Genomic DNA, 22,413 nt, shown 5'->3' with positions numbered 1-22,413 from the left:
TTTTCCATTTCTTCCAAAATGATACAGCCCAAACCAGAACTATTCTTGCTTGGACATATAAGAGGCATTTCACGATGTAGGGCAAGAAGCTATCCTCGAGACACAAGCTATCACTGGTTGTGGCTATAGAACCGGACATTATAACAAAGCATTCTTGGAAAATTACACTGCCAAGGTTAGGTTCACTGACATACACCTTTTGGCTTCTTGAACAGGAGCACATCCCAGGGAGCTGCCCTATTGCTGCTCTTATTCAATGTAGCCATGGCCCTGTTGGTCAAACAAGTCACGATACTCTTAAATTACAGCACGCATTTCATGATATGACTCTGGGGGTGCCATGACTCCTTTTGGGAGGTAAACTGCTGTCATTGCATGGAGTGGCATATAGCACAAAAAAAAAAAAACAGAATTGCTTACAATTAAACCTTACACATGCAACCTAAGCATTAACTGGTACCTGTTTGCACATGGTCAACCTGTGCCAAGAGTACTCGAAATCAGGATCTTGGGTCTATAAATGAAATACATCTGAGGCACAAAGTTCACTTTGAACCTTCTGAGTAAGGAAATAAAGCAAAAAATTAGGAGACACTTAAGCTTCGCCTTTAAGAGTTGAACGGGATTGCAATATCACGTTCCTAGTGCATACATCAACCACTTAGTGCATGGACGGCGTGCATTTCATTCCATGAGGAGACTCTTGACACAAAGCAGAAGAGCACTTAAATAAACGAAGGAGAGAGATAGCGGTGCTCTTATCGAGTGCACATCGTGTCTTGAGAAAATCTCCAATCGTGCGAGGGAGAAGGGAATTGAGTGTAGTTTTTAAATTGTGAAATACTACAATGCAGTAATGAAAGTGCTGTGCCAATTGCACCAAACTGCCCCAAGACAGAAATTCTGCTACATGCTGCGCCAAATGGCTGTTTTTCGCGTATACTGCACCATGCCTGCGCCGAGGCCAACGTTTTGTGACGCTCGCCTCCACGGCCAATGGTTCCGAAACCGAAACAGTGCCAAAATAGCAGCCAAGCCAAGCCTATCTTTAGCCACTGCTAGCCGTGTGCGAAGCGTTGGCTAGTGGCCAGAGAACGTTGCACCAGTCGCATGTGCTAGGCGCATTGGCCGTTCCGGCAGGCAATGAAATGACTTTTACGATGAAAGGTAAGCCTGTGACATATGTCGTTGACGCCTGTTTTGTGTTGGCTGGTGTGGATATATTGCTTGAAAAGTTAAAATTGAAGTGTTTGAGCCTCCAATTGTAATGACCTTGATGTTATTGCGCTGTTAAACCTACTGTTAATTGTCGCGTTTTTGACGCACATTTCGTGCTGTTTTTGGGCGCATTTGCTTTGAATGTCTCCTCCTGTGACATCAGTAGCCCCTAAAAGCATCGGAATTATCGAGGGGCTCGTCTTTTCTTTCTCCTACACAAGCATTTAAGTCCTGTTTTTATATCGCACAATTTTAGCTCTGAACTGACGTGAACAAAAATATAAAAGGCACGAGTGCCAATAGGTGCATTTATCACCAAGTTATTTGTGGAGACTTGTATTGCGGAATCACAGCTCAATATTTTACATTGTTTGTTTGCAATTTGTAACTGTCTCCACGCAGCACGGTTCAGCGCAGTAGCGGCAGTAGTTCGTACGAAGTGACTGTGCGGCATTAGCAGCCAGCTGTTATGTATTGATGTGTGCATAAAGTAATTATCGTGTAATCTTGATCTGGGCCATATCACGCTTATCTGTACTGACTAAACTCATAGTATATCGAATTTATGATTTTTTAAAATTGGTCGGTAGCATATGAAACGCGATTATGAAAATCAACAGCGTGCCTGTCGCCATGGATATTTATATAATCATAGCATTGCATAATATTACCGTGCCTTGCAATACCTATTTCCATTATTCTTTGTGCTATAGTGTGCCTCAATTTACCGTGCATTTGCAAAAATAGATATCCAAGTTTGTGTTTAAGTTGTATTATCAGAAGTTTGTGCAATCAGGGCAACATTTTCTTTCAGGTCGTCAAAGCAAGTTTAATAACCAAGTTAATTGTCACTTTGTAGCCGGTATGGCCAAGATGTCTCAGCTGTTCCTCTAAAGCCTGATATGATCAAAGCGGTAAAGGGCTTATTTAAAAAGTATTAGGAACGTGTGTCTGCAGAATGTGAACCCTCAGCCAAGAAAGCCAAGCTTCACCAAGACTCTGTAGGAAGCAAAGTGGATGAGCAGCGAAGTGTACAGATGGATATCGATTCTGCTAAGAAGATGCTAGCCAATGCAGAACTGCTTATTACAAAAGGGATGAAGGCTAAGTTTGATGATATTGAAAGTGGACAAGCATTGCTCAAGGAGGGTCAGGCAAAACTTGCTAGCAATCTTAGTAAGCTTAAAGATTCAAAGAAAAAGAAAAGCTGTGCGTGCCTATAGGGCTAGTCTCAGCAATGAGGTTTGCATGTGAATTTCACTGTGATGTTTACTTCTTTTCTAGAGCTGAAGTACTGTTTAAAGACTCATGTGAGAACTTTTCTGTGATGGTATTACATTGTAATAACTGTAAAATGATACCTGATAGTGCAAATATGACAGGCATCCTGCAAATTTTGTGTGTTCAGTAAATGTGTTCATATATTAGTTGGTAAGTTTGGTAAGTGCAATATATGATCAATAATAAATGCAATTATTTTTAAAATAAAATTTATTTGTCGTGTTCCATGCACATATCGGTACCTACCTGCTGCGGTAAGACTGCTCCAAACAGTATTTATCTTGCCAAAAACAGGACACTTTTGTGCTCCAAGCACACTAATTCTTGCTCCAAACTTCATTTTTCCTGCTCCGAAAGCTGCTCCGAAATGCCAAAAGCCACTTTTACCACTGTACAATGTAATCAATGAAGTTGTAAATGGCATGTGTCAGTGAAGCTTTCTCATATGGCTGAATTCTGTGTAATGGGTAGCATGCTTCCAACCACAAGCAGTTATTCATGTGAAAGGTTTTCGTACTTGCTACAAACCTACTACGTGTATTAAGAAGTATGCACAGTGTGTGCCTCTTGTAGAGAGAGACTGGCTTTAAACCACAAATTCATTATGATACTCGTGTTTAGATGCCCACTCACTTGTACCACGCAGTATTTGATATTACATGTGTCATTCTTAAGTCTGTGTACAGGAGACGTGTGCTAAGCATGACAGTTGCCTTTCCAAGCAGAGGAAGTTGTTTTTATTGTATTCCAAAGCAGAGGCGGGGCTGTCTGGTAGAACGTCTGCTTGCCACGCAAGCGATCTGGGTTCGATCTTTACACAAACTTGAAATGTTTTATTCATTATTTTATTGGTATCTTTTTCGATGTTTTCATCACTGACAAGATAATGATTTTTCGCTCTCAATAATGGTGATGCTGAAATTACTGCAAAATAAGTTCTTTAGCGCTCCTGTGTTAATATCAGGACTGATTTATCAGATTGCATCATACTATCACAGTCTCTCTTAAAGGGACACTATGCAAGTTGTTGAAGCCTTGGTGGTAAGCCGCCTCACTCATTTTCTATTTCACCACATTGCTCAAAAGCAAATAGAATGAGCTATCAGTCTTACCAGGCAGGCGGTTAAGAGTGCACCGAGGAAGCTGACGCACACCAGCACTACCCGCTTCCTGTATAATAGAGGCTAGGGAATAATAGAAACACAGAGTAGAAATCAATTCTTGTGCCTCTCTGAGACACTCACAAGGCGGAACCTCCTTCGAACACTGAGGACCGAGCTAAGCAACACCGTGCGTAACGATAAAGCATGGTCTCCTATTTCAGTAATGGTTACGGCACGCATGCAACTTAAACCATTGTTACGCAACATGAATTCACAACACCATCGAAGTGAACCCAAGGCACGTGCAGATTCTTATGTACGGTACTAGCGCTAAATTCATGCAGACGTTCATGTTGACGCTGCAGTAGGCTTACTTGAAGGAATAGCCATAGCTACTGCCGTGATAGAGAACGGGGTGATTAACATCTTCATGTATATTAAAACGGCTTACCCCAAAATGGCTGGGATTGTCACGCTATCCCTAGCAGTGGCTTATTTTATGATAACAGAAATGGTGTACCGATTCCCAAAGCACCTATCGATACTTCCGTCAAGGTGTAGCACCAAATACTTTATGGCACATTTTGGGAAACATTCCTTCACCTTCCCATCTAGTGGCTAGGCATGGCTACGCCCAGGAATGGGCATGTTAGTATACATGTCGGAGTTATTTCCATCTGAACTCTGAAAAACTGTTTGCCTAAACCCATGGGAAAAAGAAAATGGAATTCGCACCTGTCATCACATTGCACCTCATCACAGGAATGGGAGATCAGATTGGCCTGGCATTCAATACTCCCTTATGCTTAATCAGAGCTCGGTCTGGCACTAGCTCCAGACAAAACCATTTATAACCTCCTGTCTGGCACATCTATTTTACTCTGCTCTTTCTCAAGCAGGGTACACCACCTGTGGCTCACCCCTGGTGGATCTTTTTCACTGTTTGTGAATTGCACACAAAGCCCTTGGCGGTAGATCCTATTCCCAATTCTTCACTATTCTTATGGGAGGCCGCTCTTTGGGCTGCTTACATCACGACATGCGCATGTCATGATGTCAGTGCCGTCTTTTTCAGAGTCGGCGCCATCTTTTCTTTCTCTTTTGCTCCTTCCGTCCTGTGTTTCTGGTGTGGCGCTGTAAACAAGTGAACATGGTAAAGAACACCCGATGTTTAAAATTTGCTTCTCATTAATATATCGTGATTTTGGGAATTAAAACCACACATATATTGAAAGAGAATGCATGAAAAGGGAAGGATGATATTGGAAACTGGCAAAAATGGGATGACAGACTTCTGAAGCTATGCTGCCATTGAGATTTTCAGCTGTTCACCTCATGCATTTCTAACACGTGGCTCTGATGCAGCTATGCACATATCACACAAGCATGCTGACTATACAATTAGTACAACTAAAACCTTCATGTACCCAGCCTTTATGTACCTTCTATAACATTTCACAGCATCTGAGTCAGTGTTAGGATCAAGTTATGTTCGTCATGCTGGGGAACCAGTGTGATGAGTTACCATTTCTATAGAATGAAGCCCTGTCTACATGTAACAAGCTGCAAGATATAGGACTAAACGGCCCTTTTCAGGGCCAGTCAATCTCTGTCCGGCTTGGATGTGCCAACTGATTCCCTTTCTCATCAACCCTCAATAACACTAGCAAATGTTTGTACAAGTATGTGCAAGCGGTTTCATTCAATATCTATGAAATTCTTGTGAAGCATTTTCAAGGAGAATCGTTTTTCTGATGTCATAGCGAGGCATTAGGAACACCTCAGTCACACCAAATGCCATTATTCAATGAAAGGAATAAGAGATGTATTTCACTGGGAACTATGAAGTAAACAAGAAAATACATGTTTTCAGATACTGCGAGATCATTTCATAAAAAAGCTCAATAGTTGCTATGTGTGGCCACATTTAATCTGTATAAGCATCGAGTGGTTACAAAATTCTGTAACAAACATAGGTTCAGCTTTCTCAAATAGACCCCGTTGCACAAGCTAGCTCAGTGCATGCACTTCTTGTTGTGTTCTGGGTTGTCGGTTTCTGTTTCGGAATGACATGTGAGGATGCCAGGGGGCGCCGCTCTGGCATCCAGGATTTCAAGGCTACTGTAAAATAAAATGAGTGTGCATTGGGTAATCGTGGAGTGCAGTTGTTCTTCTTCTCTTCGGCGCTTCGCGCCAACCCGCGTATTCGGACTGGTCGGCGTCCCCGCCGGCTGCGTTTGTCTCCGTCGGCCGTCTTCTTCTTTTGCTTCGACGAGACCAGCCAGCCCCAACACAGCAATGGCGACGAGGACGCGTAAGAACCCATTTCGTTCTCCGTGTTCGTCTTTTTTTTTTATGCTTCTAACGGACCTACCCTGCTAACCCTAGACACTCTTTATTCCCAGGAAGGTGGCTGCTGCGTGCAGCATCGCTTCATTTCTTCTTCATTCAGCTATGCCGCCTCTGTCTTCTTCTTCAAACAGTGTACTGGCATCATTTTCTTCTCGTCTGCACTTCTCCATTCTTCTTGCTTGAAATGGCGTCTCCTATTCCACCTCTCCTATTTCTTCCTTCGCCCGGAGACCCGCAACTTCCGTGGTCTGACTGGAAATCGGTGTTTCAGGCCTACGCAGACGCGGCCGGGGAGGACGCCAGCTAGCCCGAGCGTCGCAAAGCCCTGCTGCTCAACGCGTTGGGCCCTGCCAGGTTAAAGCTCCTCTTTACTTTGGACGCCACCAACGCGTCGCTGACGCCAGCGTCGTGCGATGCCTTCAAGAATGCTCTTGCTCTTTTCGATGAGCATTTTAAAGATGCCTCGTGCCATTATCTCGCACGCGTAAAATTCCAAGAAAGGCGATAATTGCCTGGCGAGCCAGTCGCCGAGTTCATTACTTCTCTTCGAATGCTCGCCGCGTCGTGCGGCTTCGGCGCGCTCGAGGACGATATGATCCGCCATCAGCTTTTCACCGGGGTAGCCCCGCAAAACGTCCGCTGCTGCATGCTTCAAAAAGGCTCCTCGATTTCATTATCCGAAGCCCTCTCGATTGCGCAAGAGGATGAGCTTATTCGCTCCCAGTTTGAGCAATTCGCTCTGCATTCAGTGCAGCAACTTTCTGCTGCGGGCGGCCAAGGCGGTGCCTCTGTTTCACGGGACGCATCACCATGGCGGCCCTTCATCTTCGTCTCGGCGCGGCGGCCAACATGGACGCCCGCCTGCACAGTCCTTCCGTGGCGGCCAACATGGCGTCCTCTCTGCGTCGCGGGGGAGAGGAAGCCGGCAATATGGCGACCCCATTCCGCCAAATTCTGGTTTTCAGGAACAGCACCGAGCTTCTAACTCGCGTTCGCAATTTTCTTTTCCAAGCGCAACCGCGCATTGCTTTCGTTGCGGATCGGCTCGGCATTTAGCCAATTTTGCGCAGTGTCCCGCGAGAAACCGCACTTGTCTTGCGTGCGGAAAAATCGGACATTTTCAGTCTGCATGCAATTTCAGTCCAGCAAATCTTCCTGAACCAGTTTCTTCATCCGCTCCTTCGAGCACTGCACAGACCAATACGGTCACTGTTTTAAATGTGGATGGCCTCCACACTACGTCCGAGCCCAGCATTGTAGCTTCAGTGGGCCATGTGCCCTTGTCATTTCTCGTGGACACTGGTGCCTCAGTCTCTTTAATCAGTGCCGCTGACTTTTATAGCCATTTTTCCAACATTCGGCTTTTGCCTTCACACGTCGTTCTACAAACATATTCCAAGGAAACGATTGATAATTTAGGTCATTTTACAGCTCAGGTCTCCTATCGCAGTCGCACTGCTTCCATTACTTTTTATGCAACTGCCAATGGCAGCTTGTTTTGGGACGTGATGCCATCAGGGCTTTGTCCATCAACATCGTCGGTGCGTCTATGACGTGTGCTCAAGTCGACGTCCAAGATGATCCTCTGGCCAACGTGCCTTCTGAATTCCACCACCTGCTCACCCATGAACTGGGTTGAGTGCGCGGTTTTGTGCATAAAGTGATGCGTCGACCAGGTGTGTTCCCTGTGCGTGCCAAGCTGCGCCGCATTCCTCTTCTTCTCCGTGAGCAAGTCTCTGCGGAACTGTGTCGCCTTCAAGCCAGCGGAATCATCGAGCCTGTCTCTGCTTCCGACTGGGTTTCCCCACTGGTCGTCATCAAGAAAAAAGAAGGATCCCTTCGACTATGCGTCGACTTATGAGAACCGAACAAGGCCATCGCCGTAGACGGTTTTCCACTTCCTCACATTGAAGAACTGCTTCATCAGCTCTCCGGAGCGGTATGTTTCTCCAAGCTGGACCTCGCGTCCGCTTATCACCAAGTTGAACTTTCTGAGTGCAGTAGAGCCTTAACCACATTTGTATCGCACGAAGGCTTGTTTCGGTTTCGCCGCGTGTGTTTCAGACTTGTGTCTGCCCCTCCAGTGTTTCAGAAAATGATGTCAATTACTCTTAAGGGTTGTAATGGCGCCTTTTGTTACTTGGATGACATTTTGGTGTGGGGACGTACTCGCAAAGAGCACGATGCTAACTTGCATACTGTTCTCAACCGCATCAGTGAATGTGGTATGAAACTTAATAACAAGTGCATTTTTTCTGTGAATGAGGTACAATTTCTAGGACATAATGTCAGTTCCCGCGGCTTGACACCTGTTGAATTTAAAGTTCAGGCCATTTTCAATGCCCCACGGCCTACTGATGCCAAAACCTTGCAATCTTTTTTAGGTCTTGTTGGTTATTATGCCAAGTTTGTCCCTCACTATGCTGATGTTGTTGAACCACTGCGTACTCTACTTCGTCAAGCACAGCCTTTCAACTCGTCAGCTGAGGCTGAGCAGAGCTTCATTCGAGGTAAGTCAATACTGGCCTCAAAGCCAGCTGTTAGTATTTTAAATAAGAAGCTTCCCATCGTCATCACGACGGATGCGTCCGATGTTGGACTGGCAGCAGTGTTTCAACAACTCAGAGGTGATCAGCTGATCACTATCGCTTTTGTATCTCGTACATTGACCCCTGCTGAACGCAGATATTCAGTAGGAGAGCGTGAAGCTCTCGCGTGTCTTTTTGCCTGTGAGAAATGACATGTTTACTTGTGGGGCCGGCACATCACATTGCGTACAGACCACCAAGCACTAGTTGCTCTTCTTTCTGCAGGATCCGAAGGCCGCCCCCCCATTCGCATTTCCCGTTGGTGTGCCAAACTCATGTATTATAATTTCAGTGTTCAATATTGTAAGGGTTCTAATAACGTGGTTGCTGATGCACTGTCGCGCCTTCCTCTTCAGATACCGGTTACTGAAGAGCGGGATGAGGAAGTTGTTTCATTAGTTACTTCCTGCATTACTAAAGCTGAGCTTCAGGCAGCTACAGCTGCAGATTCCACTTTGTCTCACGTTCTCAAATGTTTACCTGAAGGATGGTCTTCCAAATGTGCTCTTGCTTCTGAATTCTTGCATTACTTCGCAGTCCGACAGGAACTGTCTTGTGTCGAGCACTTGCTTTTTCGCGATGAACGCGTGATTCCCCCTGCTTCTTTCCGTAACAAGCTAATACAGCTTGCCCATGAGGCCCATCCAGGCATTGTCCGCACTAAACAGAATCTCCAAGACAGGTACTGGTGGCCAGCCTTAGACAAGCATGTCGAGCATGCAGTTTACAACTGCCATATATGTCAGGCAGCTGACAAGTCTGCCGAACCTGCATTTTCTCCGTTGCAGCCAGTCCAGTGGCCTGATCGGCCTTGGCAGAAACTCGGCATGGACATCATCGGTCCTTTGCATAATGTTCCCCAAAATGCCCGGTTCATTGTTTCTCTCATCGACTACCATTCCGAATGACCAGAGCTTTGTTTCACACATACGGTTACTTCTGAGGTCATCATAGAGTTTCTGTCTTTAATCTTCAGCCGGGAAGGTTTTCCTGATGCCATAGTTACGGACAATGGTCCACAGTTTCAGTCCCAACATTTCGAGGCTTTTCTTTCACGAAGAGGAATTCAGCACTTGAGGTCATCAGTTTTCTATCTCCAATCAAATGGGCAAATCGAGCGCTTTAATCGCGTTCTGAAGAAACATATCCAGATCGCCCAATTAGAGCACCGTTCCCTCAAGCAAGTCTTGACTGAATGTTTAGCTTCGTACAGGTTCACACCACAAGACACCACTGGAGTGTCTCCTGCTCAACTTCTCCACGGTAGGCAACCGCGAGTTGCTCTCGACATAGTCTCTTTGCCTCGTAACATAGCAGTGTCTTCTCCTGATGAAATCCGTACCAGGGTTTTCTCTCATCAACAAGCAATGAAAAGGTATGTTGACACCCGTCGAGGTGCTAAGCAGTCCAAAGTTCGCACTGGCGATCTAGTCAAGGTTCGTGTGCCAGGCAAGTGCCCCAAGTATCGGGATCCTTACAAAGTCTTGGGCCAGGTTAGCCCCACTTCTTTTCGCTTAAGTGATGGTAACATCTGGAACACTTCACGACTTGTTATTTTTCATACGGATTCGCCTTCAGCACTTAAATGTCTTCCCAATCAAGTTCCATCCACGCCTTTCAACTATGCATCACACTGTTACATGTGACCTCCATGTAGAGGCATTTCTTCTTCAAGGGGGGAGGAGTTACCAGTCAGTGTTGCTGGTTCAAGTACACCAAGTCTTACGGTTCACTTCGAACCTTCAAATACTGCTGAGACCGTTGAACCGGACTCCAGTCCACAAAGTTCTTCCGAAGCTCATGCTGCGAGCTCTGATGAGATCGCGAATTTTAACGCTCGTTCAGAGCCTTCACAATCTTCTACTGCTCTTGATGTGTCACATCAGAGCACAAGTGACCAAGGTGCAGAGACAGCCGATTCTACACCCAGAAGGGCCCGCCCTAAGCGGAAGCGGCAGGAGCCGCGTCGGTTCCAAGACTACGTGATGTAGAACTTTTGTTCATTACTGTTCGTGAACATTATTGTTCTGTGAAAAGGTCCAATGCATCCAAATGAATATTGTACTGAGTTGTGTAAATTTTTTTTTTCAGTGCATTTTCAGGACTTCAATTGTACATTTTTTCAGTGAATTTTCAGGACTCGTAATGTGTGCGTTCGGTGTGCCGTGCTCTGAATTTTCATGTGTTCTAACGTACATACCTTGTTTAATATGTTGGTACCGATCATGTATAAATATAAACAGTGTATAGGTGAACTTCTTTCAAGGAGGGGACGATTGTTGTGTTCTGGGTTGTCGGTTTCTGAATGACGAGAGGATGCCAGGGGGCACCGCTCTGGCATCCAGCATTTCAAGGCGACTGTAAAATAAAATGAGTGTGCGTTGGGTAACCGTGGATTGCGGTTGCTGTTCTTCTCTTCGGTGCTTCGCGCCAACCTGCGTGTTCGGGCTGGTCGGCGTCCCCGCCGGCCGCCTTCGTCTCCGTCGGCCGTCTTCTTCTGCTTCGTCAGGACAAGCCAGCCCCAACACAGCACTTCTGTACCCTATCAGGGAATATTTTTACCAGCAGTATGTTGTAACGTGAAGCAAAATGGTGATTGTATACTAAGGTGTGTCCTGCAGGACCACAACGAAGTTGTTTCACTTGATCGGTTGGTGTGCTGTAAACAGAATGTTTCTAATAAAACTCGTATAGTTCGGAGGACTTAAGCAAGGAAAGGTATAGATAAAACACTGGATTCACTGGCATTATCCTCACCAAGTCTAACATTGTTTTTTCATTGCCAACTAATACATTCATTTTTTGATAAACTGCTTTCTTCCCATGTCTTAATATTATGCTAATCTATTTTCATTTTTCTGAAACATTATCTTTGCTGAGAAGCTAAAAGTTAATCAGGCAATGATAATGGGGAAGTGGTCACTCTCAAAGGGGTTCCTGAGAACAGACTACTCCAGATACGTAATTAGTGTACTCAAGACAATACTTAGGTCTATAAAAGAGTATGTGTTGTGTGTAGTGCTATATTTTAAGGCTATTTATGTGTAGGCTATTTTTTTAGTGATATGGTAATGTTACACATCACCTGTTGAGTGCCAAAGAATGCAGCTTAAAGGCACCAACAACTGATTTCATGGCATCTGTCCTTTTTAGGTCCATAGTGCCTAATCACGCCACCACAATGCGAGAAAAAGTGTGAAACATTTCCTGTAAATGTTTCTCGATCAGCAACTCTAAACTCGTGCTTGAAACAATGGTAGGGGAATGTAGCAGTGTTTATACACTAATGAATAATTGAGGCCCTGCCGGTGAAGCTTGTGTACAGCACTTCGTGTTCATGTGCTGCGGCATGGTGTGTGCATGTGCCGTGGCTCTGTATCTTTTTTCTGGTTCTATTAACTGTCGTGAAATCATCGCCCTTACTCTGCACCGACTCCTTTAGCTCGTAGTAAGCTCGCAATAAAGCAGGGATGCTGAATATTAACAGATGGTAATTTAAAGCACAAATTATGGCAAGCCTAAACAATGGTAAGCCTAAACAATAGCACACTATGTCCAGCAATCCAAACGAATCTTTTGTGCAATTCCAAAGCTTTTGTACCAACAAAGCAGCATAACAATTTTGTCTCAAATGCAGTTAATAAATTCATATCATATTCAAGTTGTGGAAAGAATGCTTAACTTTGTCTTTCTATTTTCACTAGTTCATTGCACATTCTGGCAAATTGTCTGTCTCTTTAAATTAGATGGCGAGACCTTTGGTAAATCATGCAAGAAGTCATATTTGAATCTCGTGATTGTGACAGCTAAGGTTTAATGCAGTCAAGCCTCTAAATAAAATATGGTGTTTGTTGAAATCATATTATTCACTTGTGAAGAAAAGATAAGCATTGCTTCATGCATACATGCTCTCAAGTATACAAGCATGAGAGCATGTGCAAATAAGTGGTAATGCTGCGATTGTGCTCCTAGAGTATCAGATCAGATGAAAACATTTTTAATAATGTTGCCGGCGTTCCAAGTGTAGCGATGCTTTCAGCAGCATGCTGATAACACTTACGACATGTTTGTTTTCTAACAGTCCAAGCGGTTTACAGCTACGATGCTTAAAATGTGTTTTCACAAAACAAAAATGAACATCCAACATGCCAAGTGTTCAAGCAGTTACCTGCACTTTAATAATTATATGAGTGCTCTATAAGTTATCATGCTTGCTTACACGGTCTTAGTACTGTTGTATGAGATGAAATGCATTAGGCCATTAAAAAGGCATTTGGGCAGTAGTTTTCACTTCAACAGGTGTTTACTGAAGTAGAAACTAGATCGTTTTGCACACACAACCTTTTTGTTTTGCAGTGCGCCAGCCCCCTAGAGGAGGTGATCAATCAGCCTGTCTATACCAGCCAAGCAGCTGCATTGAGCAGCGATGCTGTTCATCCCACGTAAGGAGTAACATGTCTTTACAATAGTATTCTAATGTTGCATATTGAAACTTCAAGAAACTTATAATGCCAAGGTTTTCATTTATGTGTCTTGGTTTCAGTGCTGGTACTTCAAACCTTGTGGTGATTGAGACACCTGTGCCCGTGGAAGACCGGCGGGACTATTTAAACTTTGCCCTTCCGTCCTTTGGATGTTACGAAGAGCTACTGTCAAGGGGCACACCCATCAGCGGGCCAGTTCAACGCGCCATCGTCGATAAACTTTTTCAAGAATGCTTCAAGCTAGCTTGGTATGTGTTTTATACGCAGGCCTGACAGTGTGTTTCCTCCCTGCTGCGATTGTTATCGGGTGATAAATTTTTTAATGGAATGCTGAACAAAAATTGTAAAATGTTAAAAAAAAACTTTGAAATCGAAAGTCTACTCGGAAGATGCAACTGTTCCCAAAAGCATAATCTATTTCATCTATTTTTAAACTGGTTGCTGTACTTTTGGTGGATTGTCAGCACGCGGGGGCTGAATGCAAGCGCGAGTTGTGACATCAGATTCACCACAGTGCCTGCAGTGTGTGCATGCTCCTGTCCTACTTCATCTCTTGACCTCTCCTTCACATTTCACCTTTCCCTTTCCACAAAGACAATGAGACATGCTCCATTATTTAGGGGCTTAACCCCAGCCTTGAGCATTGTTCTCTCTTGGTGTTGTTTGTAGTGGCTGAGAACCGTAATGGGAGCCGAGTGAATCGACAAATGCTGGCGACGGCTGGCATTGTTGGCTGGCTTGTTTTCGGTGCATAAAACGTTGCCAAATGGCACCTCCTCTATTTCTTGGTTCAGCCACTAGACTCTACATTATCATCATTGCCCTCTAGTTTCTTTGTGAAAGCAGGGTGGTGTCTTCATTACAGCACCATATCTTTCAATTAGGCTCAACATCTTGGTGGCAGGAATTTTGTTCAGTATTCTTTACTTTGGAATGATTTTCAAAAGTATTGCCAGGCAGCATTAGCTCTGCATCAAAGTATCAACAATTTACTTACAGGTACTCATCACGGGAACTTTATAGAACGGCAGCCGAAAGGCTGGTGCAGACATACCCGCACCTGGCCGACAAACTTGGTGCCAAGACAAGTGGCTTGGTAAGCATCAATATTTTTTTTAATGATTGTCACTGTATAACTGCTTTATATAGTAAACTGGATGGTGCAGTGTTATGCTCTCATGTGTTTGTTTTAAAGGGGAACTAAAGACAAATGCGACTTTATGTCGAACTGAAAATGAAAGGTCAATGCTTGCGAACATCTGTAATGTCAATTTTATGCACAGCAGCGCTTTGTGCAAAAGAAATGAAGGGAAATGTATAGAAATATTTGCAGAGATTATGGTAGTGTCCAGGCAGCCTTCATTGAACGGCACATTGACGAGTTATGCAGGCTTTGTGTGAATGGACCTTTCACAAAAATACGCTTTTTACTTTTGTAGATGTGGGATCTGCTTTTTTTGTGAAAGAGCTTTGCTGGTAGAAAGATACTCCTTAGTTGTGTGTCAAATGCATGAGTGCCTCACCGTAAATATCCTTATACATAGAGAGTGCCTGTGTGTCGAGGTATGAGCATGAAAACTTGAACCTCAGTACATGTATACAGGCACGTGTACTAGTTGGTTGAATATTTAGGCCTTGGATTCATGACTTCTTGCCCCTGAAGGTCTGATGAGCACAAGGTTGCAGGGAAGCATTTCCTTAAAGACCATTAATGATTCATTGTACAAAATTAGTTCCTCTGACTGAAAATAAAAATGCTAAATGTTCCCAAGTGAAAATTGAGGGTCTAGCATTAAGGCATTCAGCATTTCCCATGGTAGCCTTCATTCTTTATTCAGCTTGCTGACCTTCTTGAGGTCTTGGAAACAAAAAAGGTTTTCATTGGCAGCTTTATTGGCTTTGTTGCTGCTTTGTTGCTGATGGTTGAGACGTTTGGTTTTTCTTCTGCATTGATTATTGCCTGTTCCTAAAGCAATCAACCTGGGCACCTAAGCTTTGTCTAGACTAATGGCCATTGATTCGTAAGGATTTACTTTTACTTACTTCAAACTCCAAAAATTGAAAACGCATTGTGAAAGTTGAAATAAGGCTGTGAATTGCGAAGTTAAAGCTTTTAAATAAACTTACTAGGTTGAGGGTGCTCGACTCTTTCTGGAAAACATTTTAGCGTGTATTTGCAAAGTAGCAGGAACATTGGCAGCACCCTATTGCTGTAAAGCAGCTATATTGAAGGCAAGAGCTTTTTTTAGATAAACAAATTACTTCGAAACTGAACCAGTCTCCAAACATCTTGATTACACATTGTATGAGTATTCTTGGCCACATAGCTTACTCGCCTTTTCATTAGGCAGTGTTTAATTTCTTAATTCATATAACTTGCAGGAGTCATGGGTCCTGAGTCTCAGGAACAAATTCAAAAATATGTGGAAGAAAGTGGAGAATTGCCCTCCAGAGATGGCTGAAAAGCGGGCCCAGAGCCTACATAAAAGGCCGCGGCAGCCTCAAGGAGACGTTTTGAACAAGAAGTTGTGCCGCCTCTTTGTGAGTCTTACGTCTATGACTCTTCATACCCAAAGACAATTTGTTTTCACATACTGTATTTACTCGTGTAATAGAGGCACTCGCTTAAAAAAATGCACCCCCAACTTCAGTTGTCAAAATTTGGATTTTTTTTCTCCCGCATCATAAACGCGCCCCCTGCATCCTTCCGCTGCAGTCTTGCAAACAGACACCTGGCACCCCTTTGTCCATTGGATATCTTTCATTCTTTATTATTATGCTGACTCCTCTGCTACCGTGGCTCGCTACCCTCCCCCCTTCACCTGCTGCTGTGCGCTGTATTGTTTCTATCTGCACGCGGCACATCCCATTTCTTATATCTGTGCGTCACAGCGCATTCATGAACCTTTCGAGTGTAGAGACATCGCAGCTCATAAGCACGCAGTGAGGAAGGCCACCAAACTGCCTGCGCCAACCAACGGTTGCTTTCTGCGAATCAAACTTTAAGGCCCACCCAACTGCCCGTGATTTTCGAGCGACGAGGACAGGGTTCGCTATTGCCAGTGCTGTCGCCAAGGGCCATTCAGTCGCGTCGCACGTTTGTGGAAAATGAAAAAAAAGGTCGCTTTAGGCCCAGAAAAAAATTGTGACGATTTCTGAAACATGGTAGCACCCCCGATTTTCGTATCGGTTGCAATTTCCTCTTCATGCTTGTTATCCACGCGTGCTTAGAGGTTACCTTTTCTACTTGTGTAACTTGTGTGCACAGCAAGACTGGAGCCATATTTTGTTAATATTATCGACGGTTTGTTTTGGATGCTTTGGTGGTAGCTTGATGCAATGTCAACAACATCGTCACTGTTGTCGTGCGAGGTTGCCACGAAGTTGGCAAAGTGCATCGTAGTGTCGTTGCGCATGCTTCTCGGCGCCCCTCGAGATCACAGCAGATACCACTATTGCGGTTAAACGATTGTGAGAAAAGAAAGCTGAGAAATGCTTTCATGAAGTGTGCGGGGGGCGCAGGGACAGTTAGCAAAAGATAGCGCCTTCAACCAACCGAAGATGAGTGACCGAAGATGAGTGACCGAAGATGAGTGAAGTGGAACAAATAAGCCGTTTCCAAACAGCGTATGCGAATGTCACTTGCGAAAGGCTAAGCGACCTTTTTTTTTCTTTAAATTACATTTTTATGTCATCCCGAAAAAGTTTTCATATAGTTTGTCTTGCATAATAAACGCAACCCCAACTTTGCTCCGATTTAAAAAAAAAAGTGTGTTTATTACACGAGAAAATACGATAATTATTTGTATATTATTACAACTAATAGTCATTATTACTCGCAGTTTTTCATGCTTGTATTCACACTTCATGCTTGTATGAGGCTGCTTATCAAACAGTATTTTGTTAATTTGCCTTTTCTCTGACTTCCTTCGTTTCGTGCCTGTTCATTTCTCCATAAAATGCACACCTGGCCTCATAATGGACTAACCTACCCATGCACCACTTGGCTTTCTTTACCATGTAACGCAGTGATTTTTTTGCTGGCCTAGTATTCTGGCATAGCACAGCGCATTGCTTGTTCCTCTCAGACCGAGTAGAGCTTATCGAAATAAGTTTGAGGTTTCCCAATTTGTTTCATTAGGCTGGAATAACACCCATGCTTGTAACACCTTGGCCTAAAATTCTTGTTCATACATAGCAGCACTCCAGCCATCTGATCGCTCATGGGTAAACAGTCGAATCAATTGAGCGGCACAACGATTGGCTGCACAATCATGCAGAATTTGCCCACCAGGAGGACATTAGGCCACGCCTTTTGGCCACAGCTCAAGAGCGGCATGAGCGCCTTCAAAGCCTAAATATTTCCGAGGCGTTGGTGCTATTTCCTTTTTTGGCATCAGAGGCTTCGGTATGCCCTTATAGTGTGTTCTTTGGGGGAACTTGTAGTAACGCTATTGCATTTTATTTTCAGCTGCTGCTTGAGTTCGACATTCTTGACAAAAAGAATGTCGTGGATGAATTCAGCCAAGGGTGCCAAAATCTGTGCGATTTGGCACTCAGAAATGGAGACGACATAGAAGTGGCCAAATTCAGCAAAGCTGCTGGAGGTAAAACATGCAAGTGCCATTTCCACTTAGATATATGGAGAAGCAGGTAAAGATGTTTAATAAGTACTTTTGTATGCTTATATCGATCTGATATATGTACTAGAATTTTGAAAACATGCAGTTGCACAAGGATCAACACCACAACAGACAGTGATAACCAACTGTTTCATAGCTCCTTTGATTGCTTTGTTTCATATTATAAAAACCATAAAAATGCACTGCAAGTGAGAATCAAACTTGAATCTCTGTACTGCACATATAGCATCCTAATGATTGACATACGGTGACTGGCCTGTTTTGAAGTGATTTGTATGCAAGAATTGCCCTAAAATTAGACTGCGATCATGTTGGTATGTGTGCATAGGGGCAAGGCAGCAAAGGACACGTGCCAATGTCCGCATGGTTTAGCCCACCGTTGACCTCTTCTTTATTATGTTGAGCCAGTTGAATAACATATCCATGCTATAATTACAACACTCTGATCTAATATAATCATGACAGTGTCACTCGTCGTCTTCTGCACAATATTCACCACCAACACCAGTGAAGTGTCTAACCCTCTTTCTACTCACCTCATATGACATTTTGTCTTGAGATGGTGTCATGACCTCTCATTTGGATTCACCTTCTTTGTAGGTATATTGGAACCCAGATTATAAGACTTTGAGGGAAGCGTGCAATACTGTTGCACAACTTGGGTGCCGTATATCCGAAGAATGTAGGCAAATATGCAATGCCTAGTCCCCCCCTAAAGCACGTACAGACCACCTGAATAACGCTGCAGCACTAACCTGCTTTTATGCAAGCTAGATTAAATTATTAAAAAGTGCACCAACCATTTATTGTACAAATGACCATGTACGTTTTTTTCTAAGAACTCATTCAACGGCCACGATACAGTGTTTCATGGCTCCTTTAACTCTTTCCGGCACAGTGGTCACCTACGGTGACCACCCTTTCAACATTTTTAGCAGCGACATCTAGGGGTTGAGCGAGCAAAGAAGTGTTTGCTTTTCCCTTTTAACTTTGCTGAAGATGCGGAAGATGGCGCTAGTTATCCAGGGGGCGTTTTTTCCCGCCAAGAAAAAGTTTTGCAACAAGCATGCCGTTTCCCGCGCTGGACCCTGAAAGATTTTACGGGTGCAAAGGTATGTGAGCCTGCACGTGAACTTTTTTTGGTGTAACATGCAGCGGGAGGGTATTTATTACTGGCTGTACTAGTAAAAATGCGCTGCGGATCAGTTTCATTCTGTACAGCGACTTTATTCAGGGTGGTTACCTACGCTGACCACCGTGCATGAAAGGGCTACGGCAGGCCCGTAGGCCGGGGGGGGGGGGTTTGGCTGAAGGCCCCCCCCCCCGAGATTCTGATGGAGGGGGGTGTTTTACCGAAAAAAAATGTTAAAGATAGGTGTTTTTCAAGGCTTTCAGCAAGTACCCCCCTCCTCCGAGAAAAATTCCTGGCTACGGGTCTGTACGGGAGGGGAGGGGGGTCTCTGACTGGATGAAGAAAATTCGAAATAGAATAAGTTTTTTCAATACGTTTCTTTCAGTTCAATATCGAGATATTCCGTCCGACAATGACAGCTATGCTGGAGGCGACAGCTCAAGTGACGGCGAACTTGTGCCGGAAGAGGATAACCACAATCACTCTCCCGAAGAACAATCCGTGACGCCGCAAGTAACTGAATGCGTCAGTGACTCATCGGACTCCGAAAGAGATGAGGAAACTACCCTCCCACTCCAAAAGGTTCTCGTGTGGAGCACTAAGTATCGGATGTCTCCACCGCTAATATTTTCACATGACTGCGGACTTCCACCTGACATACTCGCCATCAACAATATTACCCCATTTGGCGTTTTTAGTCTTTTGTGGACGCCTGAGTGGATTGACAAGATTGTTTTTGAGACGAATCTATACGCACAGCAAGAAAACAAGCGCTACGTTCCTACAACGGACAAAGAAATGCGTGCATTTTTGGGCCTCAATTTGTTGATGGGATTGAAAAGGAGTCCCAGCTATCGCGACTACTGGAGCAGCGCACCTGATTTGAATGACCCCTTCATTTCAAAAGTCATGACTGTGAACCGATTTGGATGGCTGCTGTCCCATCTTCACCTAAATGACAATTGTTTGCAGCCAGAGAGGGACGATCCCACTTTTGACAAGCTGTACAAGGTACGTCCACTTTTGTCAGAAATTTCCAGAACTTTCGCTCAGCACTACCTGCCAACAGAATATCTGGCCATCGACGAATCGATGATAAAATTCAAAGGTAGAAGTTCTTTGAAGCAGTATATGCCAAAAAAGCCAGTGAAAAGAGGCTACAAAGTTTGGATGCTCTGTGCTAGTACAGGCTATAATCTCAAATTTCAAATTTATACTGGAAAGTCTAACGACGGTGTTAAAAGAGACTTGGGTGCACGTGTTGTAAAGACACTGGTTGATGATTTGGCTGGAAAGTACCACCGGGTATTCTTTGACAACTATTTCACCAGTTACTACCTGCTGAAAGATCTCGCAGAAGCCGGGATATATGCGTGTGGTACAGTAAATGCCAGCAGGAAGCACTTACCTAATCTCAAATCCGACAAGATGATGAAGAGAGGAGACACTGATTACTCAGTGAGCAACGACAAACTCTGCTGTTTGAAGTGGCGAGACAAGCGAACAGTTCACCTGTTGTCAAACTTCCACGACCCTGCCGACGAAGTTCAAGTAAACAGAAAAGAGAAAGACGGAGCCATTACTAAGGTGAACTGCCCTGCAGCACTTCAAGAATACAATAAGAACATGAACTTTGTCGATAAGTTTGATCAGCTGAAAGGGCAGTATGAGGTAGATCGGAAATTACGCAAGTGGTGGCACCGGATATTTTTTCACCTTCTTGATTGGAGTGTTGTCAACGCATTCATCATTTTTCGGGAACATGCTGGTTCCGAAAAAATGACCTTGAAGGACTTTAGAAGCAGCTTAGTCCGACAGATGACTGCCGAAGCTCTTCTAGATCCTACAGATAAACGTAAGTCATCTGTCGGCGCAGGGGCCGAACTGAAGAAATTCAAACCCTTTGTGGACTTCGCCATGCGTACAACAGCGTCCAATCATCAACCAACAAGGTGTTCACCACGAAGGTGCGCGAACTGTAGCACAAAGGCACACCCATCTCGAACCATTTGGATGTGTCAAACATGCAACGTGCCACTCTGCCTTCGGAAAGAAAAAAACTGTTTTTCAGAATTCCACAAGAAGTGACTCCCTCTGTGCACAGCGCAAAGTATGCTGCTACATTGAAAACGACCAGTTGTTGCATATGTGCGAAACATAGACCCTTCCCGCACGGTGGTCATCAGTGGTGACCACCTTCTGGGAACTTTGTTAAATGTCGTAATTTTTTTTTCGTGCGGGCAATGTGTTATTTGTGACCTTTTATCATAATTTTTGCATTAAAATTCAAAATCTGAAGCAAACCCAAATTCTGTGCTTGAAAGAGTTAACAAAATCTAAAGATCAGACAACTGAACTCCACCTACTGTTTTCAGATAACCCTATACTCTCAGCACTGGAATTTGCAGCGGCTCGCTGCAATGAAGCCCTTCATGCTATTTTGCTGGAGGTGAGTACTTTAGAATTAAATGCATGTCAACATGTTCACGTGATTTGCACTAATGATTTGATATATGCTGCAGAACATTGTCTATACTTTATTTTTAAGCGATGCAAGAAAAAAGAACGCACTCCCTCACCTCTCTGGTGAGGGAGTGCGTTCCCGGCGGTTGTTACCGGTGAGGCCGCACCCCAGGCCTCGTAATGCAGTTACATCACCATGCGGATTTTTTTTTATCCGGTTGGGAACTGCGCGGCACCGGGATTTGAACCACGGACCTTTTGCATGCGAGGCGGATGCTCTAATCACTACGCCATCGCTGCTGATTTAGCACTATCATTGCATAGTGCTAAAACAGACGAGGTTTTTTTAATGTACACAGGTGCTTGTTACAATAGTTGTTTACAAAAATAATTAGCTACTAACCGAAAATAAGCAGCTCACTCATATATATTACTACATTATATATTAGGTACACATATATTCACTTTGTGCTGTGGGCGAGAGCTATTCGAAAACATACAGTGTGCTTCAATGAGCCATGGCACAGCCTAGAATGGACACTTGCTTAGTTTTACATGACAGTAAATAGTAAATAGTCTGCAATAAGAATTGGGTAGTTGTAGTATTTCTCAATTTTCAATTTTCAGTGAAAATGCTGTCATCCCTCATTAGAGTGCATAAGTTTTTGGCATGTACAGATTTAGTTGTGTGCTTCTCGGATAACACACACTTTCATCCTAGAGGTAGGATCCCTGCTTCAGCTGTCTTGTCCATAAACCCCGATCCAATTTTTATATTTGGTCATCAAATCACAACCTGTAGTTATTTTAACCTGGATCTATTGGCTGTGTTGAAATGCTCACTTCGGCTCAAAAAAGAAATAGCAAAATATTAATCGAGTCCCTTTGCCGACTCACGGTAACGAGGACCTGGCCGAATGCGTATGCCATCATGAATCACTGCTTACTAGAGACCAGATTTTAGGCAAACGCCTGTTTGTTCTCTGCGGTCATATAGCCCTTCTTTGATGGATGGGCATGAATTGGAGCTTAGGAAGGGCTGCGAGTTTTTTATAGTGCCTATATGTGGCTGTTCTTGGAATTTGTGGCTTCATTCATGAAGTCCGTCAGGTGGCTAAGGCCAGTGCAGCCCTGGACATAGGACCCCAT

At 44.1% G+C, this 22,413-nt stretch overlaps 2 protein-coding genes across 7 annotated transcripts in view; one reads left to right on the top strand and one right to left on the bottom strand.

Annotated features, from left to right (window-relative positions):
• The window catches only part of LOC142785328 (uncharacterized), a 147,256-nt gene that overhangs the window by 33,407 nt on the left and 91,436 nt on the right, over positions 1-22,413 (bottom strand). The window contains exon 3 of one of the 4 annotated variants that reach the window (XM_075883789.1): positions 3,612-3,683. The exons of 2 other annotated variants lie outside the window; for them this stretch is intronic. In XM_075883789.1, coding sequence (XP_075739904.1) covers positions 3,612-3,683 — 72 coding nt within the window. One more of the 4 variants, XR_012888915.1, reaches the window with a different exon arrangement.
• Positions 692-22,173, top strand: LOC142785326 (uncharacterized). 3 transcript variants are annotated; one of them, XM_075883784.1, is made up of 7 exons: positions 8,336-8,464; positions 12,899-12,984; positions 13,086-13,274; positions 14,026-14,122; positions 15,409-15,567; positions 17,498-17,633; positions 21,177-22,173. In XM_075883784.1, the coding sequence occupies exons 1-7, from the start codon at positions 8,354-8,356 to the stop codon at positions 21,389-21,391; spliced, it is 993 nt and encodes a 330-aa protein (XP_075739899.1). In that variant the 5' UTR covers positions 8,336-8,353; the 3' UTR covers positions 21,392-22,173. The 3 variants fall into 3 exon arrangements, with proteins under 3 accessions (XP_075739900.1, XP_075739901.1, XP_075739899.1); XM_075883785.1 differs by lacking the exon at positions 8,336-8,464 and adding an exon at positions 692-1,167 and having other exon boundaries at positions 12,899-13,274; XM_075883786.1 differs by lacking the exon at positions 21,177-22,173 and having other exon boundaries at positions 8,305-8,464; positions 17,498-17,699.

This window comes from Rhipicephalus microplus, unplaced genomic scaffold (genome assembly GCF_043290135.1).
Source record: "Rhipicephalus microplus isolate Deutch F79 unplaced genomic scaffold, USDA_Rmic scaffold_21, whole genome shotgun sequence".
NCBI lineage: Eukaryota > Metazoa > Arthropoda > Arachnida > Ixodida > Ixodidae > Rhipicephalus > Rhipicephalus microplus.
Note: the sequence above shows the minus strand (reverse complement) of the source record. Positions and strands in the feature narration are given on the sequence as shown.